This window comes from Mesoplodon mirus, assembly GCF_964341445.2.
Source record: "Mesoplodon mirus genome assembly, chromosome: 1".
NCBI lineage: Eukaryota > Metazoa > Chordata > Mammalia > Artiodactyla > Ziphiidae > Mesoplodon > Mesoplodon mirus.
Genome location: NC_138976.1, coordinates 5,016,646 through 5,039,105, shown reverse-complemented (window position 1 = coordinate 5,039,105; position 22,460 = coordinate 5,016,646). Strand labels below are relative to the sequence as shown.

The 22,460-nt window shown below is 45.7% G+C and overlaps 1 protein-coding gene across 2 annotated transcripts in view; it reads left to right on the top strand.

The window, feature by feature from the left end:
- Positions 1–14,202, top strand: part of PRRT1B (proline rich transmembrane protein 1B) — a 35,880-nt gene extending 21,678 nt beyond the window's left edge. Inside the window, exons 3-5 of one of the 2 annotated variants that reach the window (XM_082612127.1) lie at positions 8,125–8,579; positions 9,337–9,480; positions 10,597–14,202. In XM_082612127.1, coding sequence (XP_082468253.1) covers positions 8,125–8,579; positions 9,337–9,480; positions 10,597–10,746 — 749 coding nt within the window. In that variant the 3' untranslated portion in view covers positions 10,747–14,202. The remainder of the gene's footprint in view (positions 1–8,124; positions 8,580–9,336; positions 9,481–10,596) is intronic. The other variant, XM_082612126.1, reaches the window with a different exon arrangement.
- Positions 14,203–22,460: the final 8,258 nt, after the last annotated feature.

The window sequence follows — 22,460 nt, the reverse complement described above, 5'->3', positions numbered from 1 at the left end:
GGGTTTTATTTATTTTTTGATTGTAGTCATTATATGGATGTGAGGTGGATGGGTGTTGTAAGCCACTATATTTATGATAATTTGTTATACAGCAATAGAAAATGAATACATGCCTTTATTCCTGAAGGACGTTTCCTTTATGTTTTATTTTATTTTATTTTTTTCGACCTCGTGGCATGTGGTACCTTAATTCCCCAACCAGGGGTCCAACCTGCCCGCCCCTGCTCTGGAAGCACCGAGTCTTAACCCCTGGACTACCAGGGAAGTCCCTGAAGGACATTTCCTTAGATATCGATTTCTGGGCTGATCCACTGTCTTCTGACCTCGGTCGTCTCTTGACTATCTGTGGAAATTCAAATTGTTGTTCCCCTGTATATAATGTGTCATTTTTCTCTGCCTGTTTTCAAGGCTTTGTTGTTATCCTTGGTTTTGAGAAGTTTTATGATGATGTATCTGTGGTTTGCTCCCACAGAGTGCCTGTTCTGGGTTTTCTGAGTTTTATGAATTTGTCTTTCACCACATTTAGGAAGTTAGCAGCCATTATTACTTCAAATATATTTTTCCTAAAATCTGTCCTGGGATTTGACTGGCACATGGATGAAGACAGATGTGTTACCACACAGGTCCCTGAGGCACTATTCTTTTTTTTTTTTTTTTCCCGTCAATCTGTTTGCTGGATTGGTGCTTCTTCAAGGTCACTGACTTTTTTCCCCCTGTCACCTCCATTTTCATATTGAGACCAATGAGTGAATTAAAAAACAATTCGGATACTATGTGTTTTAGTTGAAAATTTGCAGTTGGTTCCTTTTTTATCCCATCAAACTTTCTAATTCTTTATTGAGAGCTTTTCTCAAGTGTGTTTATTTTTCCTCCTGGAGCCTAGTTATAACAGCTGCTTTTTCCGAGAATTCCAACGTCTAGGTCATCTGCAGGTGGACATATGTTGATTGTCTTTTCTGTTGAGGACTGGTCACATTTTCCTAGCTCCTTGTATGGTGAATGATTTTGGGATTGTGTCCTGTACATTGCGAATATTATGTTGTGCAGATTCTCAGTCCTGTTATAATTCCCTGGAAAGTCTTGATATGTTTTGTTTTAGTAGGCAATCAACCTTGGTAGTTTCAGATCACTAGCTGTTTCACATTCTATGAGTAGCATTTCCAATCTTGGTCCAGTTTTCTGTTTTTTTATTGAGGTACAATTGCCATAACATTACATTAATATCAAGTGTACAATGTAATTTGATTTGATATTTGTATATATTGTGTAATGATCACCACAATAAGTCCAGTTAACATGTATCACCATAATAGTTAGAAAAATTGTTTTCTTGTGATGAGAACTTTCAAGAAGCACTCTTCTAGCTACTTTCAAATATGCAATACAGTATTTTTTTTTTAAGGTTTTTTGTTTTGTTTTTTGGCTGCGTTGGGTCTTTGTTGCTCCGTGCAGGCTTTCTCTAGTTGCGGCGAGTGGGGGCTACTCTTTGTTGCAGTGTGTGGGCTGAGACATTGCTGTGGCCTCTCTTTGTTGTGGAGCACGGGCTCTAGGCATGTGGGCTTCAGTAGTTGTGGCACACAGGCTCAGTAGTTGTGGCTCATGGGCTCTAGAGTATAGGTTCAGTAGTTGCGGCGCACGGGCTTAGTTGCTCCGAGGCATGTGGGATCTTCCCGGACCAGGGATCGAATCTGTGTCCCCTGCATTGCCAGGCGAATTCTTATCCTCCGCGTCACCAGCGAAGTCCCAACAATATAGTATTATTAACTGTAGTCACCATGCTGTACACTACATCCCCAGGACTTATTTAGTTTATAACTGCGTTTGTACCTTTTGACGCCCTTCACTCATTTTGCCCACCTCCCTCCCCATTTCAGGCAACCACCAACCTGTTCTCTATATCCATGAGCTCAGGGTTTTTATTTTATTTATTTATTTTCAGATTTCACATGTAAGTGAGATCAAGCAATATTTGTCTTTCTCTGTCTGACCTATTTCACTTAGCGTAATGCTCTCAAGGTCCATCCCTGTTGTTGCAAATATCAAGGTTTCATTCTGCTGAATAATATTCTATTGTGTGTGTATCTAGATATATACCATTTTCTTTATCTGTTCATCCATCGGTGGACACTTAGGTTGTTTCCACATCTTAGCTATTGAAAATAATGCTGCAATGAACGTGTGAGTGCATATAGCTTTTTGAGTTAGTGTTTTCCTTTCCTTCAGATAAATACCCAGAAGTGGAATTGCTGGGTCATACAGTAGTTCTATACAGAATGGAATCTCCATACTGTTTTCCATAGTGGTGGCGCCAGTTTATGTTCCCACCAACAGTGCACAAGGGTTCCATTTTTTCCACTTCCTCACCAACACTTGTTATTTCTTTTTGATGATAGCCATTCTAACAGGTGTGAGGTGATATCTCATTTGCTGTTGATTTGCATTTCCCTGATTGAGCATCTCTTCATGTACTTGTTGGCCCCCTTTGTGTCTTTGGAAAAATGTGTGGTCAGATCCTCTGTCCAGATTTTTTAAAAAAATTATTTATTTATTTGGCTGCGCCAGGTCTTAGTTGTGGCACACGGGATCTTAGTTGCAGCCTGCTCGTGGGATCTAGTTCCTTGACCACGGATTGAGCCTGGGCCCCCTGCATTGGGAGCTTGGAGTCTTAACCGCTGGACCAACAGGGAAGACCCCTCTGCCCAATTTTTGAATTGTGGGTTTATTTTTTGCTATTGAGTTTTATGAGTTGTTTAATATACTTTGGCTATCAACCCATTATCAAATATATGATTTGCAAATATTTTCTCCCATTCAGTAGGTTGCCAATTCATTTTGTTGATGGTTTCCTTTGCTGTGCAGAAACTTTTTAGTTTGATGTAATCCCAACTTGTGTGTTTTTGCTTTTGTTGCCTTTGCTTTTGGCTTCAAATCTAAAAAAATCATTATCAAGACTGATGTCAAGAAGCTTACTGCCTATGTTTTCTTTTGGGAGTTTTATGGTTTCAGGTTTTACACTCAAGTCTTTAAACCATTTTGAGTTAATTTGGGGATATGGTGTAAGATAGTGGTCCAGTTTCATTCTTTTGCATGTGGCTGTCCAATTTTCCCAACACCATTTATTGAAAAGACTGTCCTTTCCCCATTGTGTATTCTTGGCTCCTTTGTCATAAATTAATTCATGATATATGTGTTGGTGTACTTCTGAGCCTTTTCTTCTTTGACATTCATCTGTGTATCTGTTTTTATGCCAATACCACACTGTTTTGATTAGTGTAGCTCTGTAATATAGTTTGAAATTGGGGAGCATGATGCCTCCAGCTTTGTTCTTCTTTCTCAAGATTACTTTGGCTATTTGAGGTCTTTTGTGGTTCCATACAAATTTTAGGATTGTTTCTCCTATTTCTGTGAGAAATGCCATTGGAATTTTGATAGGAGTTGCATTGAACCTATAGATTGCTTTGGGTAGTATGGATATATTAACAACATTAATTCTTCCAATCCATGAGCACAGACTATCTTTTATTTGTCTTCTTCAATTTCTTTCACTGAGGGCGTATTGTTTTCAGTGCACAGATCTTTCATCTGCTTGGTTAAATTTATTCCTAAGTATTCTATTTTATATTGGTATTTTATTCTATTTGATAATGGGATTATTTTCTTAATTTCCCTTGTAGATTGCTATTAGTGTATAGAAATGCAACAGAGTTTTGTATATTGAATTCACATTCTGCAACTTTACTGAATTCATTTATTCTAAAGGTTTTTTGGTGGAGTTTTTAGGGTTTTCTATATATAATATCATGTCATCTAAAATAGTGACAGTTTTACTTCTTCTTTTCCAATTTGGATTCCTTCTATTTCTTTTTCTTGTCTGATTGCTGTGGCTAGGACTTCCAATACTCTGTTGAATAAAAGTGGTGAGAGTGAGTACCCTTGTCTTGTTCCTGATCTTAAAGCAAAAGCTTTTCAGTTTTTTTTTTTTTACCATTGATATGATATTGGCTGTGAGCTTATCGTACGTGACCTTTATTATTATGTTGAGGTACATTTCCTCTATACCCACTTTGTTGAGTGTTTTTATCATATATAGATATTGAATTGTCAAATGCTTTATCAACATCTATTGAGATGATCATATGATGTTTGTTTTTCATTTTGTTTATGTGGTATACCACATTGATTTTTTTGCAGATGTTGAACCATCCTTGCATCTCTGTAATAAATTCTATTTGATAATGATGTATGACTCTTTTAATGTATTGTTGAGTTTTGTTTGCTAATATTTTTTGTTGAGGATTTTTTTTTTTTTTTTTTTTGTGGTACGCAGGCCTCTCACTGTTGTGGCCTCTCCCACTGTGGAAAACAGGCTCCTGACGCGCAGGCTCAGCGGCCATGGCTCATGGGCCCAGCCGCTCCATGGCATGTGGGATCTTCCCAGACTGGGTCACGAACCTGTGTCCCCTGCATCGGCAGGTGGACTCTCAACCACTGTGCCACCAGGGAAGCCCTGTTGAGGATTTTTACGTCTATGTTTATCAGGGATATTGGTCTGTAATTTTCTTTTCTTGTGGCATCCTTTTCTGGTTTTGATATCAAGGTAATGCTGGCTTCATAAAATGTCTTTGGAAGTGTTTCTGCCTCTTCTACATTTTTGGTAGAGTTTGAGAATTGGTATTAATTCTTTGAATGTTTGGTAGCCATCTGGTCCTGGATTTCTGTTTGCTGGGAGGTTTTTGATTACTGATTCAGTCTCGGCAGATTGTATGTGTCTAGGAAATTATGTCTTCTAGGTTGGCAAATTTGATGGCATGTAATTTTTCATAGTAGTCTCTTATGAGCCTTTGTATTTCTGTGGTATTGATGGTATTGTGTCCTCTTTCATTTTTTATGTTGTTTATTTGAATCTTCTCTTTTTTCTTAGTCTAGCTAAAGATTTGTCCATTTTATCTTTTCAAAGAACCAGCTCTTAGTTTCTTTAATATTTTCTATTGTCTTTTTAATCTCTATTTTATTTATCTCCACTCTGATCTTTGTTATTTCCTAACTTCTGCTAGCTTTGGGCTTCATTTTTTCTAGTTCCTTGAGGTACAGAGTGTTTTTTTTGAGATTTCTGATGTTGTATAGGCACTTATTGTTATGAACTTTCCTCCTAGAACTGCTTTTGATGCATTGCATAAGTTTTGGTATGTTCTACCCATTTTCATTTGTCTGAAGGTATTTATTTATTTATTTATTTATTGGCTGCACTGGGTCTTCGTTGCTGTGCGCAGGCCTTCTCTAGTTGTGGCGAGTGGGGGCTACTCTTCATTGCTGTGCCCGGGCTCTCTCTTGTGGCTTCTCTTGTTGCAGAGCATGGGCTCTAAGCACACAGGCTTCAGCAGTTGTGGCGTGTGGGCTCAGTAGTTGTGGCGCATGGGCCCAGCTGCTCCGTGGCATGTGGGATCCTCCCAGACCAGGGATTGAACCCATGTCCCCTACATTGGCAGATGGACTCCTAACCACTGCACCACCAGGGAAGGTATTTTTTTAATTTCCCTTTTGATTTCTTCTTTAACGCATTGGTTGTTCAGTAGCATGTTGTTTAATCTCTGTATTTGTGAATTTTCCAGTTTTCTTTTTGTAATTGATTTCTTGTTTCATACAATTGTGGTTGGCAAAGATGTTTGATATGATTTCAATCTTCTTGTTGGATTTGACCCCTTTATCCTTTTGTAATGCTCTTCTTTGTCTCTTATTACAGTCTTTGTTTTATAGTGTCTTTTTGTTATATAAGTAGAGCTACCCCAGGCTTTTTGGTTTCCTTTTGCATTGAATATGTTTTTCTGTTCCTTCATTTTCAGTCTCTGTGTGTGCTTACATATGAAGTGAATCTCCTGTAGACGGCATATAGATGGATCTTGTCTTTTTATCCATTCAGCCACTCTGTCTTTTGGAGAATTTAGTCCATTTACGTTTAAAGTAATTGATAGGTATGCACTTATTGCCATTTTGTTAATCGTTTTCTGGCTTTTTTAGTGGTCCAGTTTTTAAAGTCTTTCTTATGCTGGTCTAGGTCTGTCCCCTACACATGCAGCTTGGGGGTGAGTCTAAGACTTGTGTGGATCCATTCTAAGATGACTAACCATTCCAGTTTGCCTGGGACTAAGGGGTTTGCCCAGATGCGAGATTTTCAGTAGTAAACCCGGGGAAGTCCTGGGCAAGCTGATATACGTTGGTCACCCCAGTGCACATACAAAACTAGGGGATCCCCCTCTGAAGCTACTTCCTCTCTAGGATTTCCCCACTATTTCCACTCTGCAGCGGCCCTTTCCTGGTTCCTCTGGCTAGAATGACAGAGTTTCCAGTGGAGTTTTATCTGCTCATTCTGGTGCTCTATCACGTGGCTCTGTGACTGGAGCTTTGAGCTTCAAGGGAAATGAGAGGAAAAAAAAGGGAAATTCACCCCCTTTATGGTCACTTCTGCATTCTGACTGCACTCCACGATCTGCTTGCTTTTGTTGACTTTTCAGGGTCTTTGGGTAGTTTCTTCTGTATTTTGTCTAGCGTTTTTAGTAGTGATCAGCAGGAGAGAGAGGCTTTAAAAAACTGGTAAAATATATGTAAGATTTACCATTTTAACCATTTATAAGTGTACAGTTCAGGGGCATTAAGTACATTCATGCTGTTGTGCAACCATCACCACCCTCCACCTCCAGAATGTTTTCATCATCGCAAACTGAAACTCTGTCCCCATTAAACACGAATTCCTCATCCCTCACCAGCCCCTGGTAATGTGGAGAGATGTAGGTTTTTAAAGCCTCTGTGTGCAAGATGTTTATTAATGATCCATTGGCCGAAGCAAGTCACATGGCCAAGTCCAGATTCAAGGGGTAGAGAAATAGAGGGAACAGCATGGTAGAGGTGTGGAGGCATGAACACCAGATGGGTGTGTAGGAGATGCTCTGAGTGAGACCCTGGCTGCTGGAGGAAGTGGGTGGGGAGCTCTCAGGGACTCAGTACTCCCTGCCATTGGGGATCCCTCCCCTAAGGATCCCTGGCCTCTGACTCCACCCACCAGCTGTATGGGCGGTGGAAGTGGGGGGACGGATGGGAGGGGGATTTCAGCAAGGCTCCTTCACCCTCACCAGCACTGTCACCGTCATGTCTGGTTTACTTAATTCTCTGCCTTCTATAACCCTTCAAGACACTTAGGAAATGAACCCCCAAAGCCACGCCCTGGGCTGCCTGTCCCTGCTGTGGGTCCTTGAATGCCCACTCAGGTCCAGGGAGTCTGCCCCAGGACCCTTCCAGGCTGTTCCTCCAGGACCTACCTGAGGCCTAGAGGTGCTCAGCTGGTCAGAACTGCTCTTAGGAGGTGCAGGGGGACCTTCAGGACTTGCTGGGACCAGCTGGGGTGCCTCCAGAGTTTATGGTATGGATGCTGGAGGCCAGGACCAGGGAGGGAACGCAGCTGGGCAGCTGAGGGCCTCTGAGCACCCTTCAAGCTGCTGGGTGGGCTGCTCTCTGGCCACTGCTCCTGGCCTCTCCCTGCCCCTCCCCCACCCCATTCCTGTTTCTGTTCCTTCTCTGCCTCAATAGGCACTTGGCCCTTAGCGACCTCCTGGCTCTTTGAAGTCATTCGCTTGGCCGGGGTCCGACAACTCCAGAGCCGAGAACCTGATTGGCTCAGCTAACCTCCTCAGACCAGCCCCCATTGGATGGTGTCTCAGCACAGCCTATGAGGGGGCTGCCCTGGGCTGAAGCTTCTTCCCTGGTTCAATCAGCTGCGGCAGTAGGACCGTGGGGACAGGGCCACCTCCCAGCAGGGGCAATCTGGACCAGGGGCTGGCAGGTGTGGGCAAGGCCTGCCTTCCATCCAAGCCGGCCATATGTACTGGCTGTGTGATCACCAGGAAGGCACCTCACCTCTCTGAGCCTTGGTTTTCTTGTCCTATTGTTGCACTTCGGGTAAAGATTCAAGGCCCAGCTTGGAGAAGCCTGAGTGCGGGGTTCACCAGGGGTCAGGATCGGCACGGTCATTGTGACTTTCTCCTTGGAGGTGCTGTGTTCTGGGGTTTGGGGGGAGGACTCCCACCTGGCCCGGCAGCCTCTTGGGGGCTCACCACCCCTGCCATTTCTTCCCAGGAGCGGACGCGAAAGGGGGCGGCAGCCCCGAGGACGCCGGGAGCGCTGAGCGCCCCGAGCTCCCGCAGCTCCCTCGCCGCCCGCAGCTCCTGGAGGAGGACGGAGGGCCCAGCGAGGAAGCGGCCACGGACGGAGGCAGCGCCCCGGCGCCGGAGGGCACCCCCGGCGACCCCCCGGCCGAGGCCTCCGCGACGTCCCCCGCCCAGGCCCAGGCCGCGGGCGAAGCCCGGCAGGCGCCCAAGGCGGCGGCCGGCGGGGTCCCCAACATCGGCTTCGTGGGCGAGCCCCCGCCCTACGCGCCGCCCGACCCCAAGGCCGCGCACCTGCTCTACCCGCCGCCCTTCCCGCAGCCCGTGCTCTTCCCGCCCGCGCCCTCCGCCTCCGCCCTGTACCCCCCGCCCGCGCCGCTCTTCCCCGCGCCCACTGCGCAGCCGCTCTTCGCGCCCTTCCCGGTGGTGAGTCAGGTCGCGGGCGCTGCCCCCTCCCCGTTCACTACCCCCTCCCCCGCCCCTCCCCCCCCTCCCCTCGCCTCTCCCTCCCTGGGCTGGAGAGTTTGGCGCGCAGGAGGTGAGAGGTCACCACAAGCACCCGGCAGGGGACGCTTCTGTGCCCAGGGGCGCAGTAGAAAAGGGCTCGCTCAGCTTGGGGATTGGGCGGGAGCGGGAGGCGTCCCAGCAGTGGGGGCCTTTGAGCTGGGTTCTACGGGATGAATAGGAGAGTCGAGGCAGAGGAGAGAAGGAGGGCACAGCACAGGCGTGCAGGGATGCAGGGGGCCAAGGCCAGTGTCTTCTGGCTGTGACGGTGGTTGGTTCAGCTCAGTGGGGAGGGGAGGATAGGAAGGTGGGATCCACCGTGAGGGTCCCCACGGCCTTTGGTAGGAGATGACTTGATTAGATTTTTAGGAAAAAAACCAAAAACACTGGCTGCCTGTGGAGGACAGCTTCGAGGTCCCTCCTGGTGGGGACGCAGTGGGGACGTGGAGACACTGGTGGCTGGACCCTGGACTGAGCACTTTGTAGAGGGCAGAACCCTGAGACTCCTGGGGGCTGAGTGACAGGCTGGGGGTGCCGAGGGAGCGGGAAGAAGGGGGGCCTTGATCCCCGGGCGATCCGCAGCCTCACTGGGTGGGGCTTGGCAGTGGGTGGAGTGACGGGTCCACGGCTGTCGCAGGCTGCGTGCTCCCTAACCACGCCGTGGCCTCTGCCCTCACAGTACAACAGCCCCGTGGCCGGTGTGCCAGCCCCGGCCACGGTGGAACACAGGCCCCTGCCCAAGGACTACATGATGGAATCCGTGCTGGTGACCCTCTTCTGCTGCCTGCTCACCGGGCTCATTGCCGTCGTCTACTCCCACGAGGTAGGTGGGCGTGCGGCGGTCCTCGGTACAGCCCTCCCAGCCTGCAGCCACTAGGGCCCAGGTGGGGTCCACACAGCCCCTTCCCCAGCAACTGGGCCCCCGGTGATTCCCCCTGAGAAGGGTGGCAGGATTGGGAAATCAGTGCCCAGTTGTCTGTGCAGTCCTCGCCCTCTCTTCTGCTGTCTCTGCTCCCCGCCACTCAAGATCTGCCCTAGAAAATTCAACTGAAACAATTCACACTGAAGGTGTGAATGATTAGGGCCCAAGCAACTGCCCGTCCAGTGGGGGCTTGTGTTTAATCGGGTGGAGACTGGCATCCATCCATCCACTCACTCCTACCCATCCACCTGCATCTGTCTAACTACCCGTCTGTCTGTTCAGCCACTACTCACTCATCCATCCACCCACCACCCCTCTGTTCATCCATTAATGCATCCATCTGTCTACTCGTCCAACCACCTATCCCTGTCCATCCATCCATCCACCCACCCACCATCTCGGTAACACTCTTTCTTCTTCCTCCGTCCCTCCCTCCTGATTGTTTCTGACCATTGCCAGGCAAGAGGTTAGACCCTGGGGACTTAGCATGATGCCAATGTGAGGACATTCTAATAGAGTAGGAAGGCCCTGGGGCTTTTGCTCACGGCTGACCTGGTGACAGCCCGGACCTCCCTCCATGGTCAAGCTCCCCCGTCATAAGCAAGACAGGACTGTGGGGAGAAAGACAGTCTCAGGACAGCTCAGAGGCGGGACTCTGGAGGCTGCTGCCTGCCTGTCAGTTCTGGCTCCACCACCAGCTAGGGTGTGTCACTTAACCTCTCTGAGCCTTCGTTTCCTCATCTTCAAAGTGGGGACAACGATGACACCAAACTCAGGGTTGTTGTGAGGATTGTAGGCGATGGAGGGTGCGGACCTGGGTCAGGCCCGTGGCCAGAGCCCGGGAGCCGGCGGCCACCACCTCCATCGCTGGTGCTCCTTCGCGAGCTGTGGCCCAGGGAAGGCCCCTGACCGCCTCACGGGGTCAGCTGTCCAGCCTGCGCACTGGGGCCGGGCCCGATGGTGCCTCCGGGAGGGAGTGGGGACTCTGTGTCTGCTCACCCCCCCATCTCGTTGCAGACTCGTGCGGCCCTGGGCAGGGGGGACCTGGCCCAGGCTGAGGAGGCCTCGCGCAAGGCCCGCTCGCTTGTGCTCTTCAGCCTGCTCTTTGGGGTCTTCGTGTCCACCAGCTGGGTCATCTACGTGGTGGTGGCACTCTACCTGCCCTGAGGGCTGCTGGCTCCTTCGGGGACGTCAGGACACCAGGGACTCCTGACCTGGCCAGACTCTTTCTGCGGACTTGGATCCCTGCTGGTGGCCATCTGTCACCTAGAGGGGACCTGGGCAGGCTCAGAAGAAGATGGGCTTTGCAGCCCTCAGCACACTCACGGCTGGGCCTCTGTCCCTACGGGTGGCCTCAGGCAGTGTCCTAGCCCGAGGTGGCCCCAGGGCCCAGGCCCAGCTGTGCTACAGGGGCCTGAGGCCTTTCTGGAACTGTGCTGGCAGTACCCCCATGCCCCTGGCCTTCACTTGACCCCTGAGAGACCAGCAGAGGGACCAGTGCCCGCACTGTCCTCAGAGCCATCTGGAAGGACATTGCCACCTCCGGCCTCCCCATCGCCCAGCTCAGCCCTGGGATCGCAGGGCAGAGCTGCTGGGCTTTCTTTCTCCCTGTTGGGGAGTTGAGAGGAGCAGCCTCCTCTCTCCTGGGTCGCTCCTGGCTGGTCGTACTGCATCCCAGCCCCGTCCGGGGGGCCAGGCTCTCTCCTGATGACCCCGTGTCCAGAAAGCAAGACCACGACGTCCGGTCAGTAAACAAACAGCAACACCCTGGGCAGAGCGTCTCATTGCTGCGTCGGGGCTGTTGCTCGCCCTGGGTCACTTTAGGGTGAGTGGGACGCATCTGTCCACAGCTGGGCCCTGGGGCTCCCACGCCGGCCCCTCTGAGACACTGGGGTTTGCCCAGTCTGTGCAGCGCGGTGTCTGACTTGTGCACGTGGCGGTGGAGCCACTGGGTACTGATGGTGGGAATTTCTGTAGGGTCTTTCGCGGGCCAAAGGTGATGAGAAAGCAAGGAAATCCATCTGCATCTCGAGAGGGGGAAGGGGGGCCCCCTGGCTGAGCCGTAAAAGATTGACAGCTCAAGTTAAATCAGGTGCTTTCTGAGCACTAACCAGGACTGGGAGCTGAAGCAGGACGACAACCCATCTCGGCCCTCGAAATGCTCCAGGGGCTGGAGAGATGGGGATGCAGAAGTAGGTGGTGAGGAGTGATGATGCTTGGAGCCTGAGAGGTGGCCTCACGGTCTAGGACATGGGGTGGCCCAGAATTAGGATATCAAACCCTAAAATGCACGATTGCCGCGGAAAAGGAGGAAGCTGTATTTTAGGGGTCCGTAGATGCCAAGAAGCACTTGGTAGGCCCCAACTGCCATAGCTCTTCCTGTTACTAAGCTCTTACCTAAAATCAGAATAGAAAGAAGTCATCTAGACCAGTGTGCCTTGAACCTGAAAGTACATTATGAAACATCTGGGAAATCTTATTAAAATGCAGATCCTGATTCAGTAAGTAGGACCTGAGAGCCTGCATTTCTCATGAGCTCCCAGGTGCCGCTGAAGCTGGTAGATGAACCAACAGCTTATCGTGTGTTAAGTGGGAAATTACTAAAACCACAGTAACCAGAACCAAGCCATGGGTGCCCCCTAGAGTCTCTGTTCAACATTGTTTTGAGGTTCTAGCTAATGTAAGAAACAGCAAAATGAAATTTGTAGTGTGAAAACTAGAAGAGACAAAATGATAACTCTAGCTAGAATATCCAAGAGTCAATGAAAAAATCAAAATAAGAGAACTCAGAGAAGTGACTGGATACAAAGTATACAATAGTCAATAGCAATATTCAGGTAAAAGTGGAAAAACTTTAAAATTCCACTCACAATAGTGATAAAAACAGTAAAACCTAGGAATAAACTTAACAGGAAAGATCCAGATCCAGATGAAGAGAATAATTTTATTTTATTTTAGTTTTTTGGAAGGCAAGTGCATGTATCATAAGGTACAAGGACTCCTGGACAGCTAGTGCTCAGAAAGGCCCAAACTCCTCTAAAAAGAGCAAAGAACAAAATATCTGGATAGGAAGATGTAGTATCATAAAAATATCCAGCCTTCTTAAATAAACAGATTTAATGAACTTCCAACAAGAAAGCCAAGCTTTTAAAACTGAAAAAGATGTTTTTAAAAATTAATATGGAAGGAAAATGTGCAAAAACTGCTAATAATTTTTCAAAGTTTAATGAGGGAGGACTTTCTTCACCAGATTTTCTTTTTTTTTTTTTTCCCCTTTGTGGTACACGGGCCTCTCACTGCTGTGGCCCCTCCCGTTGCGGAGCACAGGCTCCGGACACACAGGCTCAGCGGCCATGGCTCACGGGCCTAGCCGCTCCGCCTCATGTGGGATCCTCCCGGACCGGGGCACGAACCCACGTCCCCTGCATCGGCAGGCGGACTCTCAACCACTGCGCCACCAGGGAAGCCCTCTTCACCAGATTTTGAAACTTATGATAAAGCTACAATAAACAAGGCGCAGTATGGCTTTGCCACAGAGATGGATCAGTGAAAAACAAAGTCCAGCAAACATTCCAAGTATATATGGGACATTAATATCTGACCAAAATGGCATTTTAATTGAGTGAGTCAGGGAGGGCCGACAGTAAGCAGAGTTGGCGCTCTGGTTGGAAAAATAATTCTTCTTCCCCTATTGTATGTAAAAATAAATTCCAGATGGATTTAAAGAGCTAGGTAGTGTGAAATAAAGCTCTAACAATCGTAGATGAAAGCTTAGGAGAATATTTGTATAACTTCAGGGTGTTAGGCAGGATGGAAGGGGAGACCGCCTAACATCTGGAATTCCAGATACGAGGAAGAGATGGAGTTGAGGGCCGTGGATAAGGGAAGTACAGACTTAAACCAGGAGATGATTTTTACTTATCAGATTGGGAAAAAATTAGAAAGGTTGATTCTAGAGGTGGCAAAGTCCTGACCCTCTCATTTATTACTGGTAGATGTGTATTGCTACCATCTTTGTGGAAAGTGGGCTAATGGTAGCTTCTAGTAATATGTGTACCATATATTAATATGCATGTAAGTGCAACGAACAGAGTCTAGAAGCATATATTGCAAACTGCTGAGAGTGGCCGCCTTTGGGGAGGGACTGGGACTAGGAGGGTTTGTGCCGAATTTTAAAATATGGGTGTATTCATGTGTTGTGTAATTAAAAAAAACTGGAAAAAATGTGCATGTCTTTTGACCCAGTAATTGCAGTTTCAGGATTCACAGGAGTGAAGAAAGCAGTCCATTTCGACAGACATTTGTCAGTGTTGTGGCTAAAGGGCCATGAAGGAGAGGTGACGGGGGCAAATCTGGAATGAGAGCTCTGATTACATCAGGGTGCACCCTGATTTCAGAGATGCTCAAATATGTGTGTCTTAGAATCACTCCGGTGTGGCCTAGAGGTGTTTGGCTTTGGAGAGTGGTAAAGAAAGGCTCTCCTGAGGAAGTTGTGAGTGTGTAAGATAAAGCTTCAATCAGATGCCGCCATTCCAAAGTGGTTGCATCATTTTGCATTCCCACCAGCAACGGATGGGAGGTCAGTTGTTCCACAAACTCATCAATCCCTGGTGTTTGTCAGTCTTTTACATTTGAGTGCTTCTGGTTGTTAAAACTGTAGTGGTGGGTTTCCCTGGTGGCGCAGTGGTTGAGAGTCCGCCTGCCGATGCAAGGGACACGGGTTCGTGCCCCGGTCTGGGAAGATCCCACGTGCCACAGAGCGGCTGGGCCCGTGAGCCATGGCCGCTGAGCCTGTGTGTCCGGAGCCTGTGCTCCGCAGCGGGAGAGGCCACAACAGTGAGAGGCCCACGTACCGCAAAAAACAAACAAACAAACAAAAAACACTGTAGTGGTATTTCATTGTGGCTTTAATTTGCATTTTTCTGACGAATGCTATTGAGCTTTTTATCATATGCTCATCAGCTGTTTGGATCTCTCTTTTTATAATGTACTTGTTTAAATCTTGTGCCCGTTTTTATGTCTTTCTTTTATCAGTTCAGAGGAGTTCTTTAGTGTTTTCTAGATCTGAGTCCTATGTTAGGTTCAGGGATTGCAAATATTCTCTCCTACTTTGTAGCTTCCCTTTTCATTCTCTTAATGGTGCATCCGATAGAAAAGAAGTTCTCAACTGTAATATATATTCAAATTTATCTTTTCCTTTATGGATAATGCTTTTTTAAGGCTTAAGAAAAATTTCCCTACTCCTAGGTCATGAAGATATTCTCTTATGTTGTCTTCAAGATCTAGAAGCTTTTCGGTTTTTTTTCACATTTAGGTCTGCCACCCACCTGGACTAGATCCTAGAGATCCATTTGTCTATTCTTGTTACCACTATCATACCCCATACCAGGACTTGACTGTAAGTCTGGACATTGAGTGGGTCAGGTCCTCCCGCCATCTTTAAGATTCTTGGTCATTTAAAATCATTTGTATGTATAATAAATTTTAGAATTAATATGTCAATTTCCACCTCCTAAAAAACTGGGATTTTGACTCTGCTTTAAATCTATAGATTAATTTGGGGACAACAGACATCTTAACAGTGCTGTTTTCCAACAAACATGGTGAATCTCCTTATTTGTTTAGTAGGTCGTTAAACAGTTCCCTTGATTTTTTTTGTGTGCAGAAAGTTTGCATATTTTGTTAGTATCCCTAGGTATTTGATTTTTTGATGCTATTATAAATATGATCACTTTTATATTTTTTTGTTACTTGCTAGTGTACAAAAATGCAATTGATTCCAGATGATTGACTTTGAACCCAGCACACTTTCTAAATTCACTTATTCTAGTAACTTCTCTGGAGATTCTGTTGAATTTTCTATTGACACAATATTACCATCTATATATAATGAGCTGCTTATCTTCCTTTCCAGCCCTTACGCTCTTTGTGTGTTTTCCTTCCTGCACTGGCTGGGGCCCCCCAGGTACAATGCTGGATAGCAGTGCTGACGGTGGGCAACTTTATCTTTTTCCTTGTTTCAAAAGGAAGGCTTCAACATTCTGTTTTTTTGTAAAAGATAGATATCCTTTTTCAGATTAAGGAAGTACTCTTCTATTTTGCTAAGAGTTTTTTTTTAAATAAAATTTTTTTTTTTTTTTTTTTTGGCTGTGTTGGGTCTTTGTTGCCATGCGTTGGCTTTCTCTGGTTGTGGTGAGTGGGGGCTACTCTTCGTTGCGGTGCGCAGGCTTCTCATTGCGGTGGCTTCTTGTTGCAGAGCACGGGCTCTAGGTGTGTGGGATTCAGTAGTTGTGGCACGCGAGCTCTAGAGCACAGGCTCAGTAGTTGTGGCCCACGGGCTTAGTTGCTCCGCGGCATGTGGGATCTTCCTGGACCAGGGCTCGAACCTGTGTCCCCTGCATTGGCAGGTGGATTCTTAACCACTGTGCCACCAGGGGAAGCCCTGCTAAGAGTTTTAAAAAATCATGCATGGATATTGAATTTTATTAAATTACTTTTACATATCCACTGAGAAAATTATCTGACTAATTCTGTTAATATGGTGACAATGTCGATTTTCGGATGTTAAAGTAACTTTTCATTCGTGGAACAAACCCATCTTGATCGTGATGTATTATCCTTTTTCTATATCGAAGATTGTGGATATTTTGTTTAGGGTTTTTGGCATCTGTGTTCATAAGTGAAATTGATCTGTAATTTTCATTTTTGTTTATTGTTTTGGTAGCAGGGTTATGTTGGTCTCATTACAAGAGTTGGGAAGGGATTCTCATTTTCTTTTTGGAAGTGCTGTGTAAGATTAGTCATTTCTTACAGTGCTGCTCAGAGGGGTGTGTTAAAACTTCCCATTAGCATCTCAGATTTGTCCATTTCTCCATGTCGGCCCTTGCTTTAGATATTTTGAGGCTATGTAGTTAGATGCATACATATTTAGAAATTGTTAAATCTTTTTGATGAGTGAACCTTATATCTTTTCTCTGTTGGCTTGGCAGTTATGCATTCGTTCACTCTATAGTGGTGCCCTAGAGACTACACACTTGCATTCTTGACTTCTGAAAGCCTAGTACTTTTTCTCCTTTCTAGACAATTCAAGAACTAATTCGAGAATACTCTAACTCCATGTGTCTTCTTCCTGAATCACACACTGTTGGTTTGTATTTTAATTCTCCATATTTTAAACCTCCATGAGACACAATTATTGTTTATACAGTTCATGCTCATTTAGGTTTACCCACATGTTGACTGGTTTTTGTGGCTTTTTCCTTCTCTCCTACATGTCTGACTTTCCATTTGGGATTATCTCCCCTTGGCCTGAAAACACTCTTCAGTCTTGTCTTGGGGTAGGTCTGCTTATGATGAATTCTGTTTGTTTGTCTGACAATATCATGATTTTTACCTTCATTCATGAAAGAGATTTAGAGTGAGTATAGAAGTGTGGTTGGTGATTTTCTTTCAGTACTGAAGATATTCCATCGACTTCTCTCCCCAGGTGCCTCTACTGGGGAGTCTCATTCACTGTTACCTTTGAAGGTAATGTGTCCTTTTTTTTTTCCTTCTCTATCTGCTTAAAGATGTTCTTTCTGCCTTTGCGTTTCAGAAGGTTTTTATTTTTATTTTTGGCTGCGTTGGGTCTTTGTTGTGCTGTGCTTAGATGTGTACAGTCAGCCCTCCCTATCTGTGGGCCCAACCAGCTGCGGGGTCACATACTGTTTTAGATTTGAGGTTGACTCTGGTGCTGACCCCGTGGGTACAGAGGGCTGACTCTGGGACTTGAACTTCGGTGGATTTTGGTATCCAAAGCGGGTCTTGGAACCAATCCCCTGTGGATACTGAGGGACCACTGTGTTTCTTTTTAATTATCCTGCTGGGATTCATAAGGCTTCTTGAATTTAGGGCTTGATGTTTTTCAGTCAAGGACCAGTCAGAAGGCATAAAACTCTGGAGTAATTTGAACAAGAAAGATTAATATAAAGAATTATTAACTGTGAGAGAAAAGCGACTCTGACGGTGTAGAGGGAATGCTAAAGTTACCCAGGGGTGAAGGTGGACACCCGAGGAAAGCGAAACTCAGGAGGGCCCGAGTCCCCCTGCTAGGATTCAGAGCTCGCTGGAGGAGGTGTGGTTACAGTCCACTGGGGGTGCTGAGAAACACACTGGGTCACCCAGGCCGGAGCTGGTTCAGAGCTGGGTGAGCTGAGGCTGGCAGGTGGGCGTGTGTACAGGGTGGCACAAGGCCTGGGGGCCACAGTGAGAGGATGAGCGGATCAGGCTGGGCTGCAGGCTTGCCGAGAGACAGCGAGGCATGGGTAGAGGGTGTGGCCGGGGCAGAACGCACTGGATGCCTCCCAACACGTGCCTCTAGTAGCCCTGCGGTCAGAGTGAGAAGAAAAAAGCCGTCTCCACACCCGGAGCCGGCGCCTGCTGCAGGACCCCTCCAGGGACAAAACCCTGTGCTCCCTGCCCACGGGAAATGCTCACTGCAGAGCAGCTGATAAACGGGAGACGTGGACATGAGGAAGGAGAAACTGACAACGGGCACGATCAGTTTTGGAACCTTCTTTAAAAACAGCTTTACTGAGGTTTGATCTACATGTCATTTTGAGTATAACATTAAATTTAGTGCATTTACAAAGTTGCGTAACTATCGCCATGAACCAGTGTTCAAACAATTCCATCACCCCAAAGGGGTCCCTCATGCCATCTGCAGTCTGTTTCCACTCGCGGGCAACCACCGGTCTGCTCTCCGTCTCTAGATTTGCTTTTCCTGTGCATTTCATTTAAACAGAAGCAGGAAGTATACAGTCTTTTGCATCTGGCATCCTTCATACCCATGTTTTTGAGGTTCATCCATGTTGTGTGTCAGTTCATTCCTCTTCAGTGCTAAATGGTGTTCCATCATATGGAAGTATGTGTTGTTCATCCTTTGACCAGTTGGTGGACATTTGGATTATTTCCACTTTTTGGCTATTGTGAATAATACGGCTATGAACATTGCTTCTACTTTGTTTTTTCCTTTTCTGTTGGTACTCTATTTAGACTTCTCATCCCGTCTCTTCCTGCCTTGTGTTTTGTCCATACTTTTCTCTCTTCACGCTTCATTACATACCTAGCTCCTATTCTATCTCCAGTTCACTAATTCTGTTTTTTAAATATTTATTATTTATTTATTTAATTTATTTTTGGCTGCGTCAGGTCTTAGTTGAGGCATGCAGGATCTTCATGGGCACGCAGGCTCTTTGTTGTGGAGCACGGGTGCCTCTCTAGTTGTGGCGCACGTGTTTTCCCTCTCTGGATGTGGCGCGCAGGCTCCGGGCCGCGTGGGCTCTGGAGTTTGTGGCACGCGGGCTCTAGTTGAGGCGCGCGAGCTCAGTAGTTGTGGCGCGTGGGCTTAGTTGCCCCACGGCACGTGGGATCTTAGTTCCCCGACCAGGGATCAAACCCGCGTCCCTTGCATTGCAAGGCGGATTCTTTACCGCTGGACCACCAGGGAAGTCCCAATTTTGTTAAACACATTCACTGGGTTCCTTATATCAGTTAATGCATTTTTTGGTTCTAGAATTTCCATTTTCCCTCTATTTTACATCCAATTACTTGCTGAAATTCTCAGTCCTGTCTTACACCTAGACAGAGTATGTGTTGTGCTTTCACAACTACATCTGGTAACTCCAAAATCCCAGCCCCTGCAGGTCTGATTCTGTCCATTGTTTCTGGTCTTCTTCTGTTCATGCTTCTTTGTCCCCTTGTGTTCCTGGTTAATTTTTGTTGTATATGAAAAATTAAATATATTGAGGCCTAGGATGATGTCAGCCTCCTCAGTGAGGCTTTTGCATTTGCTCCTGGCAGGTGCCTGGGTGCTAGGAATCCAGACTGAAGCTGGTTTGGTACAGGGCTGTGAGGGCTGGTATACTTGTAGTCACACAGCTGGAAGGTATCTCCTTTGGGGTCTCAAAATATGAATTCTGGACTTTTTTTTTTTTAAATCTCCCTTTTCTCAGAAGTGCTGCCGAGCTTCTCAGACACCTCTTCTGGAATTGGCAGGAATGTGACCCCAAATGTCAGGCTTCCTCCCTGGATTTCTGTCTCCTCCTGAATCCTGACCCAGTAATTCTTCCTTCACCCGCTAGCTCTCTGATGAATCTAGGCAGGGATTTAAAAATACTTGGTATAGCTTTCCTAGCAGGATGGCTGGTCTGAATTACCTAGTGTGCCATTCCCAGAAGTGGAAAATTCCTTCTTAAACGTTTTTAGAATAAACTTGTCAAGAACCATATAAAATCCTGTTGGGATTTTCTTTGGAATAGTTTTGAAATATATACATTAATATGGGGGATAATTGACATCTTTAAGAAACTTAATCTTCCTACCCATGAATATGTGTATCTCTCAACTATTAAGGTCTTTATTATTTTTAAATGAAACCTTATTTTTTCATTTAAAAATATATAATTTTATTGAGGCATAATTGACATATAGTATTAGTTCCAGGTGTTCAATGTGACGATTGATGTTTATATATTTTGCGAAATGATCACCACAATAAACCCAGTTAACATCCATCATCACATAGTTACAAAAATTTTTTTCTTGTGATGACAACTCCCCTCCCCCCCCGATATGCGGGCCTCTCACTGCTGTGGCCTCCCCCATTGCAGAGCACAGGCTCCGGATGCCCAGGCTCAGCGGCCATGGCTCACGGGCCCAGCCGCTCCACAGCATGTGGGATCTCCCCGGACCGGGGCACGAACCCGTGTCCCCTGTATCAGCAGGCGGACTCTCAACCACTGTGCCACCAGGGAAGCCCGTGATGACAACTTTTAATATCTACCCTATGAGCAACTTTCAAATATGCAATACAGTATTACTAACCATAGTGACTATGCTGTACTTGACACCCCCATGATTTATTGTATAACTGAGAATCTATACCTTTTGACACCCTTCACCCATTTCGCCCACCTCTCCTACCTCAGGCAACCACCAGTCTGTTCTCTATACCTGTGAACTAGGTCGTATTTTTTTTTTTTTTTTTTTGCTTCAGATTCCACATATAAGTGAGACCATATGGTATTTGTCTTTCTTTGGCTTATTTCACTTAGCATAATGCTCTCAAGATCATCTTTGCTGTTGCAAATGGCAAAATTTCATTTTTTTCTGGCTGAATAATATTCTATTGTGTATGTATACACCACATCTTTATCCATTCCTCCGTTGGTGGACTCTTAGGTTGCTTCCATGGCTTAGCTGTAGTAAATAATGCTGCCGTGAACATTGCGGTGCTTATCTTTCTGTTTGTTGTTATAGAAAGATAAAAATGTATCTGCTTTCATAACCCCTCCTACACCCACATATAGCTTTTTAAAATTTAATTTTTTTTTTTTTTTTTTTTTTGCGGTATGCGGGCCTCTTACTGTTGTGGCCTCTCCCATTGCGGAGCACAGGCTCCGGATGCGCAGGCTCAGCGGCCATGGCTCACGGGCCCAGCCGCTCCGCGGCATATGGGATCCTCCCGGACCGGGGCACGAACCCGTATCCCCTGCATCGGCAGGCGGACTCTCAACCACTGCGCCACCAGGGAGGCCCTAAAATTTAATTTTTAAAATTAATTTTCATTGCAGTATGGTTGCTTTCCAATGTTTCCAATTAGGTCCCATTTGTTTATTTTTGTTTTTATTTCCATTACTCTAGGAGGTGGATCAAAAAAGATCTTGCTGTGATTTATGTCAAAGAGTGTTCTGCCTATGTTTTTCTCTAAGAGTTTTATAGTGTCTGGGCTTACATTTAAGTCTTTAATCCATTCTGAGTTTATTTTTGTGTATGGTGTTAGGGAGTGTTCTAATTTCATTCTTTGACACGTAGCGTCCAGTTTTCCCAGCACCACTTACATATAGCTTTTTAAGTTTGTGTTTTTGTTTCCTTCAGATAAATACCTAGAAGTAGAATTGATAGTTCATACAGTAGTTCTATTTTTAATTTTTTCAGGAATCTCCATACTGTTTTCCATAGTAGCCGCACCAATTTACTATCCCACCAACGGTGCACAAGGATTCCCTTTTTTCCACCTCCTCACCAATACTTGTTATTTCATTTTGATGATGGCCATTCTAACAGGTGTGGGGTGATATCTCATTGTGGTTTTGATTTGCATTTCCCTGATGATGAGTGATGTTAAGCATCTTTTCATGTATCTGTTGGACATCTATATGTCTTCATTAGAAAAATGTTCAGATAACCTGCCCATTTTCGAAAAGTATTTTTTTTTTGCTCTTGAGTTGTATGAGTTTTTTCATGTATTTTGGATATCAACCCCTTAGTAGGTATATGATTTGCAGATATTTTCTCCCATTTGATAGGCTGTCAATTCATTTTGTTGATGGTTTCTTTTGTGTGCAGAAACTTTACTTTGTTATAGTCCCAACTTGCATTGTTTTGCTTTTGTTGCCTTTGCTTTTGGCTTCAAATCTAAAAAATCGTTGTCAAGACTGATGTCAAAGAGCTTACTGCCTGTTTTCTTTTGGGAGTTTTATGGTTTCAGGTCTTACATTCAAGTCTTTAATCCACGTTGAGTTAATTTTTGGGTATGGTGTAAGACAGTGGTTTTCCCAACACCATCTATTGAAGAGACTGTCCTTTCCCCAATGTGTATTCTTGGCTCCTTTGCCATAAATTGACGATGTATGTGTTGATATACTTCTGGGCTCTTTGTTCTGTTGATCTATGTGTCTGTTTTTAATGCCAATACCATACTGTTTTGATTACTATAGCTTTGTAATATAGTTTGATACCAGGGAGCATGATGGCTCCAGCTTTGTTCTTCTCTCTCAAGATTGCTTTGGCTATTTAAGGTCTTTTGTGGTTCCACACAAATCTTAGGATTATTTCTCCTA